Source organism: Cygnus atratus, chromosome 5 (genome assembly GCF_013377495.2).
Source record: "Cygnus atratus isolate AKBS03 ecotype Queensland, Australia chromosome 5, CAtr_DNAZoo_HiC_assembly, whole genome shotgun sequence".
Classification (NCBI taxonomy): domain Eukaryota; kingdom Metazoa; phylum Chordata; class Aves; order Anseriformes; family Anatidae; genus Cygnus; species Cygnus atratus.
This window is the reverse complement of record NC_066366.1, coordinates 3,354,507-3,374,451: the sequence shown is the minus strand read 5'-3', so window position 1 is coordinate 3,374,451 and position 19,945 is coordinate 3,354,507. Positions and strand designations below refer to the sequence as shown.

At 37.9% G+C, this 19,945-nt stretch overlaps 1 protein-coding gene across 1 annotated transcript; it reads left to right on the top strand.

Annotated features, from left to right (window-relative positions):
• The first annotated feature begins 26 nt into the window (after positions 1-26).
• On the top strand, positions 27-19,669 carry COPB1 (COPI coat complex subunit beta 1). The gene is made up of 22 exons (XM_035550104.1): positions 27-248; positions 2,785-2,936; positions 3,581-3,810; positions 4,421-4,590; positions 5,277-5,391; positions 6,008-6,100; positions 6,443-6,580; positions 7,614-7,733; positions 8,143-8,250; positions 8,344-8,490; positions 8,915-9,060; positions 10,026-10,122; positions 10,360-10,520; positions 11,199-11,319; positions 11,716-11,943; positions 12,115-12,294; positions 13,327-13,471; positions 14,957-15,076; positions 15,532-15,677; positions 17,098-17,187; positions 17,919-18,074; positions 19,343-19,669. Exons 2-22 carry the CDS (start codon positions 2,846-2,848, stop codon positions 19,400-19,402), a joined length of 2,862 nt encoding a protein of 953 aa, XP_035405997.1. The 5' UTR covers positions 27-248; positions 2,785-2,845; the 3' UTR covers positions 19,403-19,669.
• Positions 19,670-19,945: the final 276 nt, after the last annotated feature.

Below are 19,945 nucleotides of genomic sequence, written 5' to 3'. Positions count from 1 at the left end.
GGAGGGGCCGTGGAGCGGCGGGCGGAGCCGCCGTGCGGAGCCTCCTCCGGCCCGTGACGCGGCGGCGCCGCCCGGCCCGTTCCGCGTTGCCGTGCCGCGGCGTGTCCCCGCGGGCCGCCGTACCATCGATGTGGCCGGGAGGGCGCGGCTCCACGTCAGCCATCGGCGGAGCGGCGGCGCCGCGGGCAGAGCGCAGCGCAGCGCCTCCAGGCCGGGCCGGGCCGGGCACACGGAGCGGCCGCAGCCGGGTGCGGAGCTCGCCCCCTCTCCTCGCCCTTCCCCTCCTCCTCCGCGGCCTCCTCCTGCTCCGGGGGCTCCGCGGCCTCCCCGGGCCTGCGGCGGGGCAGCGCCGTGTAACGGGGCCCTGAGCGAGGGGCGAGGCTCGGGGCCGGCACGGGGGGCAGCGGGGCCGGGGCAGCGCGGGGAAGGAAGCCCTTTGTTGGGGCTGCGGCGGGGCGCCCGCGCTGTCCTGCGGCGGGCCCGGCCTTTGTCGTCCTCCGCTGGCGCTGGTGCGGCGCCCGTCTCCGCGCGCGGCTCGGGCAGCTGGGAGCCCCCCGGCCCACCTAGAGCCGGGGCGAGGCGGCCCCGGGGTGGGGGCGGTGGTGCCGGGGCCCGGCAGCGAAGAGGAACGGGTCGGGGTGCTGGGGGTGCGCCCTGCCCCTCGTCCTGCTCCGCGGTTTGAGAGAGCTCCTCTGCTCTGCTCCGGTCAGAGCGTAACGGCGGGCCCCGTGTCCGTGCTCCAGAGGCCTGTTCTGCTGTCCTGAGGGAGTTTTGGCGGCTAAGGTGTCTGTGTGAGCAAACATACGTGGCCTGCCTTTCGCACAGATCGGCTTTATGGTCCCTGAGGAGTTCCTGGAGACGGAGGTGCCAGCTGCAGAGCTTTGAGGCCTCCAGGAGTTACGTGTGGGAGTGGGGGACAGGTGGCGTGAGCCGCTGCTGAGGGGAGAAAACAGTTGTTTACCTATAAGTGAGCAGGAGTCGTGTAGGTAGATACTTATCAGCAACGAGCTTGAAGGATCTAAACCATAAAAATAAGGGATTCGTAGCAGAAAGTGACTTTTTAAAAGATGGTTGTTGTATTGGATTTTTTAATATTATTTGTGATACTAACTTGTGTTGTTTTCTTGTGGAGAAAGAGGCTACAGCTCAAGATAGCACAACTTGTCTGCTCACTGTTCAGCCTGAGGTTCTTGAGGTGCCCAATTGACGGAAAAAAAAGGGACTTCGGGTCCCATAACGGCTTCTCTCATTCATTTATCATTCAAATGCTGCAACTCCACGTCCCACTTTCCCTTGTCATTCATCAGAGGTGTTTGTGGGGCGGTGCTTGCAACCAAACTGGGAACGGGTGTTTGCCTTTTGGATGTTGTTAGTTCTAACCGGTGCTCCAAAATAAATGGGAGGATTTACAGAGTTTGCATCTCAAACACTATGTCAGCACAGCTGAAGAGGTGATATGGGGTAGGAACTGGTATCCCTAGACAGTAACTTCTTAAACTGTCATGTCATTGAAAACCTTATGTTGTGGAGATCCCTGAACTTCAGAGGGAAAGAGATCTGCAGGGAACATGTAGCACTGGGCTGGGGAGCCTGGTGTTTCAGTCTTCTGTGGGAATCATGAACGTGGATGGGGATCGCTTTGTTCAATTGGCTCTGATATTTGGTAGTGACAACAGTTATATAAACTAAACGTGGGCTTTTTATGCAGTGTTTTAAAATATGATGTGTAGCATATTTTAGAGTAAAAAGCTATCTTGCTTGTTGTAATGATTTATGAAACTTAAGTCTGAGACTACAAGAAAATTAATTGCAATGAAAGCATATAGCAGTCTTTTTTTATGTTTTTCTACACACAGTTAGTGGAATAAGAAGTAACAAGTTGCTGTGCTTGTTATTATGGTACCATAACATTAACTGGGCAAGCTCAAACTTGAGCATTTTCCCATTACTTTATAGATGGAATAGAAAATTTGTTTTTATCCTAGAAGTCTATTATACAAGGAAAAAACAGGCAGGAAAAAGAGGATTGAACTTAACTGTTCTTTTTTTTTTTTTAATCTCAGCTGCTAGACACACAGCAGCTTTGATAGAACTGTAACACACTAGTACTGTTCCTCTGTTTAAAAAAAGGGGAGGGGGGGAGAAAAAACTTTCCTCGTTAGTATGTTAGTGTCTATAGGAACAGGTAAACAGTAGAGTTGGTCTGATGGTTCTTGGCAGGTAAAAGGGTAGTCCTGCTTTCCTCGTCATCGTGCTTTCTTTTTCCCATCCTCAATTTCTGCTCTGTTAGGTCTTATGCTCATCTTCAAAGCTTCCTTCATAGGCTGAAGGCTTCTCCCCGCTTCACCCCCTTTTTTTTTTTTCTGAGATTTTTTTTTTGGCTGCCTTTGCAACTTGGGTCAGTTCACCTGGAGTGGCACAGGAGTGCAAGAAGGGTAGTGGGAATGCAGCCAGGATCAGAGGGATGAGCAGACGATGGAAAAGCTGCTGCATCCCTTCAGTTGCAGTTGGACATCTGTGTCAGTTGCCTTTAACTGTGCTCCAAGTATTGAAGAAATTCCTTTCATTTCTGTTCTTTTGTTTTGTTTTCTTTGAGAAACTTCACACTCCCGATTGTGGAATGTTTTAGTATAACAGAAAGTTGGGAAGTCTTTTGAAGGTGACTTCTCAAGAAATCTGACAACAGTCTCTTCAAATCATTAAGTCAGTTGCCAAAAATGTTTTTGTGTTGTTTGTTAGTAAAATCTGTTAACTTTGGGATGTCTTTATTTGTTTGGATTTTAGGTTGTCTGATATTTGTGTCAAAATAATTCTTCCACTGAGAAAACATTTGTAACGAAGAACCATGACTGCTGCAGAGAACGTGTGTTACACGTTAATCAATGTCCCGATGGATTCAGAACCACCTTCAGAAATCAGCTTAAAAAATGACCTAGGCAAGTAATGGGCCATGACTTGAAGGATACTTCATCATACCTGCTCTATCCTTGCATACTCTCATGATACTTTTGCTAGAATATTGTTTGCATTTTATAAACTCAAGTCAATTTATGTTTATTTTGTTCTGTTGATTTTCAAAACGTGTGAATTCTTCTGTTTGCTGTGTTTTGGGAAACTTTATTGTATTTATCTTATGTGATTCTTCTTCTAATTCTGAGCAAAACTTTAAAGTCACTTACAGTCTTTGTGTGAAGTAAAACATAAATGGACCTGGGATTTAGATATTAGATATTTAGATATTATTACACCATAGTGAGTTGTAGCAGAGCATTGGAGTATTCTGGTTTAAAATGCTGTTTAAAAGCATTGAAGCAGTGGTAGAATCTGTTGAACTCAGTTAATTCCAATATATTGATCATAAGAATAAATCTGAACTCCAGACTTACTGTTTAAATATCTCTTTCTTCCTCTTTATGCTTTTGGAAGTAAGGGTGTGAATTTTATTGAGATGCTATGTTGCGTTCTTCAGGGGAATCTTCCGATGTGTAAGATTGGTATGCCTGTTAACTGACTGTGATGTGTTAGTCTTCCCAACTACGTAATTAATATGACTTGCTTTCTTGAATTTTCTGTCCCCTAGAAAAAGGAGATGTCAAGTTAAAGACAGAGGCCTTGAAGAAAGTAATCATTATGATTCTGAATGGTGAAAAACTACCTGGGCTTCTGATGACCATTATACGCTTTGTGCTGCCTCTTCAAGATCATACCATCAAAAAACTGCTGCTTGTCTTTTGGGAGATAGTGCCAAAGACCACTCCAGATGGCAGGCTTCTGCAAGAAATGATCCTCGTATGCGATGCATACAGAAAGGTGGCCTGTTGCTTTTTTATTTCTTATGTTCCCATGCAGCATCCTTCTATAAAGTATATAATTTTCTGTCATATAAAATACATATCAGTGTTTTAAGAAGGTAAATTTCATAAAAAGACAGTGAGGTGTCCTCATAGACATTTGGAACTTGAACCATCAAAAAGCTTAGTGCGGGCGAAGGCTAGCAAGCATGTTCATAGAATCATAGAATGGCTCGGGTTGGAAGGGACCTTAAAGATGATTTAACTCCAACCCCCCTGCCACAGGCAGGGATGCCATCCACTAGGTCAGGTTGGCCAAGGCCCCATCCAGCCTGGCCTTGAACACCTCCAGGGATGGGGCATCCACAGCTTCTCTTGGCAACCTGTTCACCACCCTTACAGTGAAGAATTTCCTCCTAATGTCTAGTCTAAATCTATCCTTTCTTAGTTTAAGACCATTCCCCTTTGTCCTATCATTATCTACCCAAATAAAGAGTCCTTCTCCATCTTTTTGTAAGACCCCTTTAAGTATCGAAAGGTCACAATGAAGTTTCTCCGGAGAGCTTCATCTGAGCTTAACAGTTAGATGCAAAGTCTGGTATTTCAAATACTCTGCTTGTTGATTTTAGGATCTTCAGCACCCAAATGAGTTTATCCGAGGCTCTACACTCCGTTTTCTTTGTAAGCTGAAAGAAGCAGAATTGTTGGAACCTTTGATGCCAGCCATTCGTGCGTGCCTAGAACATCGTCACAGCTATGTGCGCAGAAACGCAGTTCTTGCAATTTACACGATTTATAGGTAAATGCCAGAAGCTATTTCACGTTGTAGATAAAGAAGACCAAGGCTAGCACTGGTGATCAGGACAGCTTTGGAAACCTCATAAGCATATATCAATGGCTGTTAGTTTGGTGCGGGGGGGGGAGCGGGGAGGAGGAGGAGAAGGTTGATACTTTTTTTTTTATGTTTGTTTGCTTTTTCCCCCTGTAAAGTCATTCTTTGGAAAAGTGAAATGTTTTGCTGTTGCCATCTGAAGTGTGACTAAGATCCTTATATTGCAGGTTAATATGTATGGGCAAATAAATAAATACCTTTCTTAGTTATCTAAACTTCATTAATAGTAATCATTGTTCACAGTTACGAATACAGAAGAATCTTTACAGGACTATACATGTATAAACGTATTTGAAGTGGGACATTCTTTATGTACTGCAGTTACATACTAAGCATTATTGCAGGTTTTTTTTCACCTAAAATGTGTGACTAAATGTTACTATTAAATTGAAATCATTGTTCTGGTAATGTTTTAGCTGTCATGATAGCAAGTAATTTTTTTATGCTGAGTCTCTTTAGTTTCAAATAATTACACAAAAGCTATGTATCACTGTTTCATTCTTCTTCAATTTTGTAAACTCTTTAGGATATGCAGTTAAGCTGTATGTTTTACCTCTCACCAGAAGTTCTTTTACTTATGTTTTTTTTCAAAGAAATTTTGAACATCTTATACCTGATGCTCCTGAATTGATCCATGATTTCCTGGTGAATGAGAAGGATGCAAGCTGCAAAAGAAATGCATTTATGATGCTAATTCATGCAGATCAGGTAAGGATACCTGCCCTCAAACTCATTTGGTTTAAATAGTTGAAAATCTTGCAGGTAACTAGCCAGTAGTTTGTTGGAAGTGTAAACTATTTAAATTCATTAAAAACAAACAAAAACACAACGATATGTGGCAGTGTTAGACCATTTGTGAAGTATATCTAACTGCAAATAAATTAAAACAGATTGTTAGTGCTGCCTTTGTTTAAAAGGAGAGTTGGTGTATTTGAAGAAGGCATACATTGCTGCTGAAAACTGTAATTAGTTTTGCCAAATAAGCCTAACTAGACTGAGAAGTACTCCATTATCTACTTCTGTAGGTAGCTTTTGCAGTCATATGAGAAAGAGATGACAGTTTCTGTTCAGTGTTTTGGTTTATTTGTTGACAATTGAATTTTGTGCCTGACTGCCATTAGTCTTGTCTCTTCTTTTTGCCATCTATGTGTACAAAATGGATTAATTTGCTCTTCAGGTATAATGTTTTTTCATATTTTTTTTTTAAACTTTAAGTTGAAGGATTGAATATATGTGGTTCTGTTCCAATTTTTAAAATGCATTTTTCTTTGAAATGTAGCGGAGAACTCAGAATAATTTAGAATAATTTCTTTTATTTGTTTAGGATCGAGCATTGGATTATTTGAGTACCTGTATTGACCAAGTCCAGACATTTGGTGACATACTACAGTTGGTTATTGTTGAACTAATTTATAAGGTAAAAGGAAAATGTATTGTGGCACACTGAAAAATAGACGCATGTTTTAGATTATATTAGACTGCTTTATGGAAGGAATAGAACACAGTTGCAAAAGGCATTTTAGCTAGCCCTTAGTCCATGTCAGGACCTTGTAGCATTGCATAGAATTGCCAGTAAAAGCTGTTTATTAGCTTTTGTAAAGGTAATTCACAGTTGGAAAAATCTGTTCTTATCCCCAGAAAAGTTTGTCAACTTTTGCTTAATTTTCTCCCTGTAGTAAGATAGTTGCTATTCTACTAACTATATGGTTGCTGTTCTTTTTTCTTTATATGCCAATGACGCGTTGTTCTTTGAATCTAGGTGTGTCATGCAAATCCATCAGAAAGAGCTCGGTTTATTCGCTGCATCTACAACTTACTGCAGTCATCAAGTCCTGCTGTGAAATATGAAGCTGCAGGAACACTGGTTACACTCTCCAGTGCACCAACAGCAATCAAGGTATAATTTGGTGTTTTCAGACATTTCAGTAGCTTCTAGTGTACTATAATACTGTATGCTGTACGTTGTACATCTAAAGACTGAAGGCTTCAGTGAAATAGAGAGTTTGACACTTCACATTTGAAACTGTCTCAAAATATCTCTTAAAGTTGGTCTGTTTCATTTCATGTGTCGCCCCCACCCCCCTCCTTTAAATACTGAGACTGTTCTGCAGACCTGTGACTAGTGGACTTCACTTGGTAGTGGACAAGCTTGAATGCTGTGCAAACTATTCCAGTAGTTGCTACCAACCTGCAATCTTCTTGGCATACTTAGCAAAGTAGACAAATGCTGAAGATTTGCAGACATAGAATTACTTTCTTTACTCATAAACATTATTCTTTCTAGACCAGGGTGGAAATGCAAAGTATTGAAGATTTACAATGATTACTGCTTGATTTTGTGTTTATGTATTTATCTTTGTACAGCTGATTAAGAACACACAGAAATTCTAAACTTGTATTGAACGTTCAAAAAAAGAATATTGTAATCTAGATTAAGAGTAAAAACATTTTAAATAGCTTCAAAAGGTCAGAAAGTGTATTAATACTTACATTCTTGCTTTAGTGTAGTCGTTTTTGTTGAGTACAAATATTGTTTGTAGAAGGTGTCATTGAAGCCTTATCTAGATATGCTAATCCTGGCATCTGTTTTAAATTAATTTTCATGTCCTATTGTATACTTAAAAACTGACCTAGAGCATGCAAAGAAATTTATTTTTTTTATGGTTTTGCTTGAATTTGAAACCAAATCCATGTATTGTAAGCTGCTGCCACTGTTAGTCTTCCTGTATGGTTGTTGTAACAACCTGGTGGAATCATCTTTACAGTTCACCAGAAAGCTTGAAAACTTCTCAGGTTCATTTCTGTGCCAACTCATTGAGTAGTTGCTTTAATAATAAAGTAGAAGCTGTCTTTTCCTGAACTTCTCACAGAAATGTGCTTGTTTCTCCTCTTCGTTACTTAAAAAATGGTTTTGATCCTTTTAATTTTAGGCAGCTGCCCAGTGCTACATAGATTTGATCATTAAAGAAAGTGATAATAACGTGAAACTGATTGTTTTGGATCGGTTGGTTGAATTAAAGGAGCATCCCTCCCATGAACGAGTGTTACAGGTATGTAAGCTCTTTTTTCCTACAAGCTTATTTAAAGGATTTTCCTTCCCTAAAAATTTTAAGATACCGTAGTGAAAAATGTACTTCTGAAATTTAAACCTTCAGTTGATATAACTCTTGAAATTAAATGAGTGGCCTTTTACGTGTAGGCTCACTGCTTTTATTGCTTGCATAAGAAATAACAATGGTAAATGCTGCCTAACTTAGTTATGTAGCTTGCCTGGTAAATGTTAAAATACATTAAATGAACGCTGTGAGATTCCTAATCCCTAGTATGTTGCTTGTTTGTCAGTATATTTTATATTCTGTTTCCACAACGTCCTTGAAAATCATTAAGGACTAAAAATTAGAACTGCCTGAGAAGGAAGTCATTTGAAGTAATAAAGCTGTTATTATTTTTATTGTTTAGGATCTAGTTATGGACATCCTCAGAGTGTTGAGTACCCCAGATCTGGAAGTGCGCAAAAAAACCCTTCAGCTAGCTCTGGATCTTGTCTCTTCAAGAAATGTGGAGGAGGTAAAATATATATGACTTGTGTTTCATTACATTAATTTTCATTCTTTGAAAAAATACATGGCTCTCTTCAATTTTATTTGATCTTTTCTGCAGCTTGTGATTGTTCTGAAGAAAGAAGTCATTAAGACTAATAATGTGACAGAGCATGAAGATACCGACAAATACAGACAGCTGCTTGTTCGGACTTTGCATTCCTGTAGTGTTCGGTTTCCAGACATGGCTGCGAATGTTATTCCAGTGGTATGGAAACATTTAATTATATTGTCATTTAATTATGTTCTAGCTGTATCAAAATACTTGCTAACCACCTGCACAAAAGAATAAGTGAAGCCGAGGTGTTTCTAGTAGTGGGCTTCAATAAACGATGCTATTTTTAATCACTAAAGAAATGTGGAGCTTTTGATGCTGTGGTTACTGTCATCTTAGACTTCTATTTTTAAATGTCCTTGAAGAATGTGAGCTGAAAAGTACCTTTACTAAAAAGTGCAATAATCTCTATAATAAGAAAAATAATTTGTGGATTATGATAACTGATTGAAATTTACTTGAGGTTGTTTGACTTCAGCTTTATTAAATAAGAGATGTATATGCATCTGAATGTAGAAGTACAATTGTGCAAACATAACTGTTGTTCTTTGTGCTCATATTTACTCTGTTGTGCTAGCTGATGGAGTTCCTTAGTGATAACAATGAAGCAGCAGCTGCTGATGTGCTGGAATTTGTGCGGGAAGCGATCCAGCGATTTGATAACCTCAGACCTCTTATTGTTGAGAAGATGCTTGAAGTGTTTCACGCAATTAAATCTGTCAAGTGAGTCACAAATAGGATACTAAACCAAAACTGGAGCACCATGTGCCTCTTTTGCATTGAATGTGTACTGTCATTAATTCTGTTCCGCCAGCCTTGCAGCCCACGTGCACAAAAGATGCAGGGGGTAGATGACTTGTAGAGATGTAGTTTCCCTCTTGCCTGTTTATACGAATGAAGAAAACCACTTCAGGTTTTGTTTCTATGATGTAACTGTTAATCGTATTTGTTAGTGGGTAGTGTTGTTGAAGGCCAACACTAAAGCGATATATTTGTTGAAATAGAGTTAATAAGGGAATATTGCAGCAGGAATTTGCACTTACAGGAAACTGGAAATATTTGTTGTATATTTGTCAGAAAAAATCTGAAACGTGAATCTGCAAAGCATCTTTAGTATCTTGCAGGGCACTAAAAACTTGGCATTGTAATGGATATACAAAGGTTCAGTCTTACACAGAAAAGTTCTCCTGATCATGCACTGCTTTGCCATTCTTCCAATACATGGGATACTTTTAATTCTTTGCTCCATCATTATGTCATTAAGTGAAGGGAAAGGAAAAAAAAAAACAAACTGTAACCTTGCTACTCTTTGCTTAATCTTCACTCATACTTCTTTTTTTTCATTTTGTCCTGTATGATGAGAAGTTAGTTTATCTTAGGTAATTGGAGAAATTACAGCTGACTTTATTAATGTGCAATAGAGTTATTTTTGATCATAATGAAATTTAATTTTAGGAATATCAACCTTAACACATATAGAATAAGTTAGAAGCTGAGAAGAAATCTTATTTGCTATATTTATTTATTATTTTATTAAGGATGAAAGTTATTCATCAAACTTGATTTCTGTCAATCGCATCCTTTTGAATTTGTTGAGGCTGGCCTTGTCATGGCCACCTGGCTATAAATGGCTTCTCTTGATGCAAGTTTATTGTTGAGGCATGACTAAATTCCTGTTCTTGTCTTAGGATTTATCGTGGAGCTTTATGGATCCTTGGAGAGTATTGCAGCACAAAGGAAGATATACAGAGTGTAATGACAGAAGTTCGCAGATCACTTGGAGAGGTGTTTGTTTTATTATACTAGCTTTTTGTGGTTTATCTTACTATATGCAGTGTGCTAAAAAATCAATTAAGATGGAACAGGGTTTTGAGCACTTGTTGTATAATGGTGTGTGCACAAGAAACTGCGGAGTCTGGCGAGTTCTGAGGGGGATCTAAGGCATTGTATGCAATGTCATGAGCTTTATGCATGGGCAGAAGGCTTCTGTATTTTTTTCAACATTTACCTATTTGTGTTTAGATCCCAATTGTAGAATCTGAAATCAAGAAAGAAACTGGTGAGCTAAAACCTGAAGAAGAAGTGTCTGTCGGTCCAGCTCAAAAATTGGTGACAGAGATGGGTACTTATGCAACACAGAGTGCTCTAAGTAGTTCCCGACCCGCCAAAAAAGAAGAAGACAGGTATTTAAGATGTCATACTAGACTAGGAGTGCTCAGTTTTGTTTTGTTTTTTAAGTGGTATTATCTCTCATGTAGAGTTTAGTGGTTGAGGTGACTTCCTGTTTTTAAGGTATTATCTCAAATAGATGATATCTGGCAAGAAGTTGCACAATTGCTGAAGATTTGCAATCAAAACTTACTGCGTATCAAAAAGGACCTTATTAGTTATGGTATCTTGAATCCTATATAATTCTTTATAATGTGTACATGAAGTTCCATTACAGTTTTATTTGGATGCAGAGCTGTTGCCTTTAGAGTAAAAACTGTTTCTTTTTTTTTGTAATACCATCTTGCATTATTTAACCTCTGCTATATTTCGTTTCATTGATAAAACAATTGGTATATTTTCTTAATTACTGCAGATGGGCTACTTTGTCTTGAGTGCTCATGATCACTCAGTGCTATGATGAAACATATTCAGGGTAGAAATTATCCATTACATCCTTCACTCTGTATTTTGTGTGGAATTGGATACGTGGCTTGTATATGCCTCTATCTGGAAAAAATACTTTGAGGGGGAAAAAAACTTCAGACCTTTCAAGCTTGTTTTCTGTACAGTATGGACACTAATGTATGAAGATAAGTATTTTAAAAAGTGTCTTCCAAAACTAGTTTTCTGATAACTATCTGTCTTTGCAGACCTCCATTACGAGGATTCCTGCTTGATGGCGATTTCTTTGTTGCAGCTTCTCTAGCTACAACTTTAACTAAGATTGCTTTGCGATATGTGTCACTAGTTCAGGAAAAGAAGAAACAAAATGTAAGTCATATCTATGCTTTCTCTGTAGTTGCAAAGGAGAGCTGGTTGGGTCTTTTGTTTGTTTGTTTGGTCTGTTTTTTGTTGGTGTTTGGTGGGGTTTTAAGCAGATGTGAAATTGGTTAAGTCCCGAGTGATATGCCGATTACAGGATTGTATAGTAACAATAATTTGGGTTGCAGATAGGGCCTACTGCTTTCCAGACGCTCTGCCTAGACAATTTCTTAGGTCATGGTACTTCTGTTTCTAAACAACAAGTACAAAAAATTTTTTTCCATAGATTTTCACGAGCTTAATTTGCACCTGTTTATGAAATAAGTCAGAAATAACCATTTCTATAAAGCTGTGTAAAAATGTAATAACCACTTTCCATTCTATTTCCTTTGTCTTCCCTCTCAGTCCTTTATTGCTGAAGCTATGTTGCTCATGGCCACTATTCTCCATTTGGGAAAGTCTTCTCTTCCCAAGAAGCCAATTACAGATGATGATGTCGATCGTATTTCCTTGTGTCTGAAAGTTTTGTCAGAATGTTCTCCACTTATGAATGATATTTTCAACAAAGAATGCAGACAGTCCCTCTCTCATATGCTGTCAGCCAAGCTAGAAGAAGAGAAACTTTCCCAGAAGGTGAGATATTATAAATATGTAATCATAAAATCATTTTTTACTGATGTTCACATCCAAGCAGGTCCCAGAAATGTCACCATTTGACTATGTTCAATTCAGTCATTATTTGACTGTTCTCTGTGCTAAGTTTCATAACTAATTATGAAATTGTGAATATTTGTCTTTTTGCAGAAAGAATCAGAGAAGAGGAATGTGACAGTTCAGCCGGATGATCCAATTTCCTTCATGCAGCTTACTGCTAAAAATGAAATGAGCTCAAAAGAAGACCAGTTTCAGCTCAGCCTTCTTGCAGCAATGGGAAACACACAGAGGAAGGAGGCTGCTGATCCTCTTGCATCCAAACTTAATAAGGTAATCTAAAAGTCAGCGTTAATTATATTCCCTTTGTGCTGCTCATGTGCAGGATCAATTATGGGAGATGTAGGCTGGAACTAATGGACCAGGCTATGCTTAGAAAGGCCTATGTGTGTGTTGATTATGATCAGGAGGAGAAAGGGGAGGAAAAAAACCCTTCTTGTGGTTAGTTATTCCCTTTTTTTCCTGAGAAAAGAATGATACTGAGACTCAGAGCACTAAGCTGGTGGTATCCAGAGAAGAGATTGAAATTGTTTGCTGCTCTTGTCCCAGCAAAGTTCACAAAGAGGAGAGCTGGGATGTCACAAGTGGTTAAGAACCCCTTTACTTATCTGCGGTATCCTACTGCCAAGTGTAGTGCATCTTGTTTCACTGTTTCTTTTTTAGCTGCTGGTTGCTAGGACTTGCAGTGAAGATCCAAAGAGAGGAAATGTATTGATTTGTTCATTAGTTAGGAAAACAGGCTTTTATTCTTACAGTTTGGATGAATTCTTCTTACTGTTTAAAGTTACCTTTTTTGAAGTCACTGTCTTTTTCCTTCTGATCTTTTTAAGAATAATATAGCATGTTATGATTTTGTGAATTCAGTTCAGAACACATTTTATCTGGAAAGGTTTTACAAATTGTAGCATGTGCACAAAGGGACAGGTGAGGAAAGATGGAATTAAAAATCCATTTGTATGAATAACATGGAAAGTCACTGTGATTTAGCTATAAGTCATTTGATTTGGTTTATTTTGGAAGGCTTATGCAAGAAATATTAATTTTGTTTTCCAGAATGTTACTTCTAAATATTTTCTAGACTAAATTCGTGATGTTCAGCCGAAGCAGTTATTTTGTCTATTTTCTTTCTAGAAAGATAGTTCTGTGAAGTTGAAACCTCTTTGCACGCCTGTTCTATTTGTTTTGGAGGCTCATGCTAAAAAACAATGGATTCACTTGGAATTTATTATTTTGGCATTGTTTGTCATGATTTCTTGTTTTGAAATGGTTTATGAGAAAAATACCTTAAATTCTTTTCCTTTGCAGGTTACTCAGCTGACAGGTTTCTCTGACCCTGTTTATGCAGAAGCATATGTGCACGTCAATCAGTACGATATTGTTTTGGATGTGCTTGTGGTAAACCAGACCAGTGATACTCTGCAGAACTGCACGCTAGAGCTCGCCACACTAGGTAAGGAGTACTGGTGGAAGCAAAGCAACTGTTTGGCAACAGTGAGGTGCTGGGTATTGACACCCCGTTGTAAGTAGGTACTTAAGCACTTCTAAATACTTACAAATTTATCCTTGCTAGTTGCCATTTTGAAAGTTTTTTTTTTGAATTCCCTTACAAATATTTTTTCTTTCCAAATGCTGGAATAGTTGTGTCTACTGGCACAGAGAGATAGCATTGGATGTTACACGCAGTAATCAGATTTTGAACTGTCGTGTGTTTTCTCCTGGAAAAAGAGCATTCTGTTTTCCCTTTTTCCTGATATGTAGAAAGTTTTTGATGTACTTATTCCTCATTGTACTTTTACTGTAGAGCAAGATGACAAAATCCAAATTGGTATGGAGCAAATGTGAGGTACTAAAAGCAATCTGCCCTGGGTGATTCTTGCACTCATCCAGAAGTACTTGAATACGGTGTGTACTCAGCTGAAACTATTCCCTGTACTAACAGTTGTACCGGTGGCATGTTTGAACAACACTGAGGCTTCAGAAACTTTTGGGTTTGGGACTGGAGCAGATAATCCAAGAAGAGTGGCTAATTTCCTATTAGTTATCTTCTGTTTTGTTAGTCAGGAGTTGAAATATGTGTATAGCAGACTTGGAGAACATGTTATATACTTTTAGCTGATGTAAATATGACTGAGGGATATTAGCTTCCTCATGTTTTTAAGTCATTTGATAAGACTAATGATAGAGATAAAAATATATTACTTAATAGGTTTCTCTGTATTGTTCTATGTATCAACTCAGTAAAGGGGAATTCTGTAGCTAATAGTTGATGTCTTCAGATAACTTGAAAAAAAACCAACAAACTGAACAACCACTAATGTGATGGATCACTCTTGCACGTGTAGACCTGCTGCTGTTCATGCTGTGTTCTCAAATTGTACTGATAGAACTGAAGAGTCTCTTCCAATTTGTTGCTAATGGACTAGGAAAAGTACAGCTCTCACTGTTTCCTGGCAACAGTTACAATCAGAATAAAGGATACTTTGACCTGTTCATAGATAGCTTAGCCCATGCAATACCGAACCTTGAACTTTGGTTTTGAGGCACTTGATGGTAGGGTTAGGTATTTTGATGGTGGTGGTGATTAAAGCACAGGGTAGAATTAAGTTTGCTGTTTGTTTAAAAACTGTTATCAGACTCAATCTGAAGACCATTTAGGTCAGTGTTTTCATTTGTTTTCAGTGGATTTGGGGTGAGTACGCTAATATTTTAACTGAGAGTTCTTAATGGAATATAAATTATTTTGTCTTCTGGGTAGGAAACTGTAGAAATGAACAAAACAACAACAAAAATACAAAGTAATGCCTTTATGGGATTTAGTGCAGCTCTGTAGGCTTTATTGTTGAATCCCAAGAAAATAAAAATGTTGTTCCAAAAGCTAACCTTTTGTGTACTGGTAACGTTTCCTGACCCCACACCTCCCAATTTCTTTAAACAGGTGACTTAAAACTTGTGGAAAAACCATCTCCTTTGACTCTTGCTCCACATGACTTTGCAAACATTAAAGCTAATGTCAAAGTTGCTTCAACAGAGAATGGAATCATTTTTGGTAATATTGGTAAGTAAACAATTAATTGTATGTGCAAAATTAACATGCAACATTCCCTAACTGCTCGATGAGCTCCAAAATAAATGCATAAAACGCTTCATACTGGAAAAGCAATTTAAACGGTCTGCTTTGTATGAGTATTTTGTGATGATTTTTTTGTTTTTTAAAGTTTTATCACTTTTATGTAAACTCATGGTGGGGCATGCTGCCTTTAGAATGATGGTCAGCATGATACTTGAACCCAAGTCTCTGAATTGAAAGTGAGCTAGGCAGCCTTGCCTGAAAGGCTGATGCACTTAACTCAAAGTTCTGTGGCAACTTGGGTAAAGCACCTGAGAAGAGTAGAGATCAACACTGAGCTGAGCAAGTGTTGACTGTTGTTAGTTTGCAGATGGTAATTGGGTACTCTTATCTATTGCAGACTCGCTTTTTAAAACATTAATGCGTTTTGTTTTATATTGCAGTGTATGATGTCTCTGGAGCTGCCAGCGACAGAAACTGCGTGGTTCTCAGTGATATTCACATTGACATCATGGATTACATCCAGCCAGCTTCCTGTACAGATGCGGAGTTCAGACAGATGTGGGCAGAATTTGAGTGGGAAAACAAAGTTAGTTTTACTTTTTGTACACTATTTTGGGTTCTTCTGGATAAGTTAGCATTCTGTTTCTTGTTCTATATTGGCTCATTATCTCGTGATATAAACCTCATTCAGATGTTTCTGTAATACAAGTGATTCTTTCCTATATTGTGTTTATCACTAGATAGCTCTGGCTGTATTCATTGTCTACATGTCTGTGTAAGTGCCACTGGTTATCTCCAAACATAAAAAGCGTCTGTTTTTCTTAAAGAATCTATATAGTTGATAAAATGCATTGGATGTTGGCCCCAAATAACTCATTCTTTTTTGCTATCTAATGTTTCAGAAGTTTAGTGATGCAGTATCTTTTTTTTCTTACAAAAGAAGTATGTGTTTTGAGCCTTACCTCCTGTATGGACAGTGTCAATTGCTGGGTGATTGCTGTGTGTTTCAGTTGAAAGATGAAATATCGAAGCATATAATTTTTTGCTGAGCCTGCAGGCTTATTCATACTGCTGAGCCCCTCCAGTTTTAAATTACGCGGTCCTCTTTCTTGAAATGATGTGCTGCGCTTCAGGATTTTCCATGGCTTCCAAGCAGAGTAACTTTATTACTTTGCAATGCAGCAGTAACATCCAGAGTAGTTACAGATGATACACAGAATACCTACATACACACAAAATTCTGGGTGCACTTAGTACTAGAGGGTGTCCACACTGTTAGTTCAGGACATTTTTATAAGGATTTAAAGGAAATAATCTCATATGACAGGCAATATAATTTAACAATAGATTAGAAATGTTAAAGCAGAATGAGATGTTTTAGACAAACTATACAGCCTTGTTTGCTACATGTATCTTCACATGTATTCACTTGAGACTGGAAGTAAGTTCCTGAAAGGCAACTTGTGAATAAATTTTAACCAATGATACCTGAAGCCTTAGCAATTTGGAAACAAATTCTAAAATAGATTTTAAAAGGCAATTTAAACAACACCCACAATATTCGGTATGAGAAAGTCAAGGCAGCCCAGGGAGTTTTGTTGCTAGAAGGGAAAGATGAAAGTAATTTTATAATTGGTTAAAAGCAAGCTTTTGGTCTAGATACCACTTTTTCTTCTGGCAACATGTAAACTGTATTCAGACAAAAAGCATACAATTTGCTGTAGAGAATCTATGTGTTCAACAGAGTATCATATTTACCTAGTATGTTTTAGAAGCTGCAATAATAAAATGTAGTTTCCACCCCTTAATGAGTGGATGGCAGGAGATGAAGATTTGGTATGATTCCACCACATGATGGGATATCCAGCCAGCTCTCTGAATGTGGTATTCCTCGAGGAGAAATGTAGTGGCAATCTCTTTTATAGAGAACTGAAGAAGGGGTAGTTTCAGGAATGCCTGAGCTGCTGATTAAAGTAATTGCCCTTTTTCTTTTCCTCTTTGTGAAGGTTACTGTGAATACAAATATCATCGATCTAAATGAATACTTACAGCACATACTGAAGTCAACCAATATGAAATGCCTTACTCCAGAGAAGGTGAGTTATTTGCTTGGAGACTTTTTGTGACACCCTTTTTTGTGCATTTGCTTTTTTCTTTAATTTTTTAGCATCTGTTACACATATTACTAGAAATGCCTATGTAAAATACAAAATAATATATATGCATCAAAGTTCTTAATGCCCTGAAATGAGTAAGAAGCGAATTGTTATAAAAATGGTGTCACTTTATCACTTTAACTGTTTCTTGTTAAGTTAGAAGAAAATCTGAATGTATAGACTTGATGAACTGTCTGTTTTCATACAGCTTTTTTCAGTAGTTCAAAGTTCTTTCCTTCTCTCTCAAAGCTAACCTTTCTTTTCATAATATAGCCTTTTTGCCATAAAACAAAATATGTACAGTAGCTGTTTATTGCCAAGATATACTGTGTATGTATACCAGATATTAGCAAATACATATATAGTAGCTAAAATAGGTATACTACCTACTTGCTATTTTTACCATTTTTGCTGTTCATTACCTAATACCATAAAGTGTTATCCTACCTTGTTTTAAGAAATAATATAGATTGCATATCTTTCAATATTAATTTTACAAGAAGACCACCATTGTTTTCCATTGCATGATTCGCACGTCTCACAAAAAGCTGTATGTGAAAGCAGAAGTTTAAATGTTAAATACTGATACCTGTCTAGCTGTACCTACAGTGAATGAGAACCTGTTTAAAGGATTTTGGTCTTTCTGAAGAGTTCAAATGTGCTTTCTGTAGGCACTTTCTGGTTATTGTGGCTTTATGGCAGCCAATCTTTATGCGCGTTCCATATTTGGAGAAGATGCACTTGCAAACGTCAGCATTGAAAAACCAATTCATCTTGGACCAGATGCCCCTGTCACTGGTCACATACGAATCCGTGCAAAGAGTCAGGTAATGAGCACTGTTTCTTCTTGTCATTTTTGAGAAAATGTGCTGAACGCTCTTAAAACCTGGCAACTTCTGGGGCTGTTGGTCAATTTCTAGTACTTAGGTAACTGGGAAAAGATTTGGATTAGATGAATACATGAACTTTAGTTTTTAAACTATTTTACACATTTTGTGAGGGGGAAAAATGTCTTTCTAATTAGGTGTATTTATAACGTAAAACATCTTCTCTCCGAGTGCATTACCATAAAATAGGTCTTTGGACCAAGATTTCTTAATCTTTACCCATAGCACTGCAAATAGGATGTTGTATTTCATTTGCATTTAAATAATGATCAATTGCTCCCTGAGCTTTCACAATCTTTTCCTACTGAACGAGACATTTCGGTTTCTCATTCAAAGGAAATTTTATGCATGTAATTGCTATTCACTGGTTCTTTTTTTTTAAAAAACAAACAAAAAAAAACAGTCTTTAGTAGAATTGCTTTTTAAAGGTACATCTATAAGTCTGCTTTGAATTTTAGAACTTCTGCCTTCTGAGTAAAAAGTACAAGATTTAGAACTTTAATAATGAAACAGCTACTTTACTAATAAAAGTTATTTTACACAGCATACAATAAAGGGCAGTCTCAGTTTTCACAAAGAAACCTTTTAGTTTGTGATGTCATTGTAAAGTTTTTGGAGTAGTTTAATGTTTTTGATATGCTTACAGTGACGTTTTTACATAAGACTGCACTCAGTTACATGTGCCAGCTTGATCTCATCTTGAGATCATTTTGCTGTTGATTAGGTGGATTTACTTGGGTAATTTCTTTTGACCCTTCTTCAGTTTCTGTGCAGTATGGTTCTGTGGTGAAATTATTTTCTGTAGCCTTGATATATTGAATGCTACTATCAGCACTGAGACTTCCAAATGCTGAATTTGAGTAATTGGACTAACAGGTGTAATTTCTCCAGTGGGAGTGTACTTCCAATTGGTAGAAGGTCAAAAGGTTTAAAATTCTTTATTTTTCTGCATCTTATATCGAAGGCAAGCTTAGTAGCTTCTAGCTCATTAAAGTTTCATTGCCTCAATAATACATGTAGGTCTGGCCTTTACCTAGTGGTAAGAAAGTGTGCACTAGAATTTATGTAAAAAAGTGGACAGTTAGAAATACTTTGTTTCTCATGCCACTAGCTTCATAGGTTTCTGTATATGGAACTTCACTTTAATATAAAGTGATTTTTTTTTTTTTAATTATCAGTGTCATAAATTTATTTCTTTTTCCTTACAGGGAATGGCTCTGAGTCTTGGAGATAAGATCAATCTGTCTCAGAAGAAAACAAGTTTATAAATTTTGCATAATGTCTTTTCAGGTCTTTCACAATTTAACTTTAGGTATGTGGCTTTTGGGATCCAGAACATCGTATATTCTTCAGTGTTCTGTAATTGTAGAAGCCAAGCTTTTGAGCTGAAAGCATTCCAGCAGATAATTTATAGGTTCTCCGTGATTGATACTGAGCAAAACTTTAAATTTTTTTTTCTTTGTCCTGGACATCATATTTTCTTTGTCTCTAATATATACTGATGCTCACAGTACAATAAACAAATTATACCTATAGTGTTTTGCGTGTAAATTAAAAATTGGGTATTTGATTAGTACTGAATATATGGCCAGGGTTATTTTAATACTCTAGGAAAATGCTTCTTGCTTTCTGAAAGTGTTTACAGTAATGACTAGGCCTGAATTATGTGAATGTGATCATGGCACTTAAAATACTCTAGTGTATTTAGTAGTATACACTTGACAACTAAATCAAAGGCTGCATCTTCTAAATGGTTGGTGCAGTAATGTAATCACTTGGCACAGACAAGGTTATAATATCAGAAAAGAACA

Coding starts and splice junctions, on each gene's coding strand:
- COPB1 (XM_035550104.1), top strand. CDS start 2,846: ATGACTGCTGCAGAGAACGTGTGTTACACGTTAATCAATGTCCCGATG. Junction 7,734..8,142: donor CCCATGAACGAGTGTTACAG/GTATGTAAGCTC, acceptor TTTATTGTTTAG/GATCTAGTTATGGACATCCT. Junction 18,075..19,342: donor GAATCCGTGCAAAGAGTCAG/GTAATGAGCACT, acceptor TTTTCCTTACAG/GGAATGGCTCTGAGTCTTGG.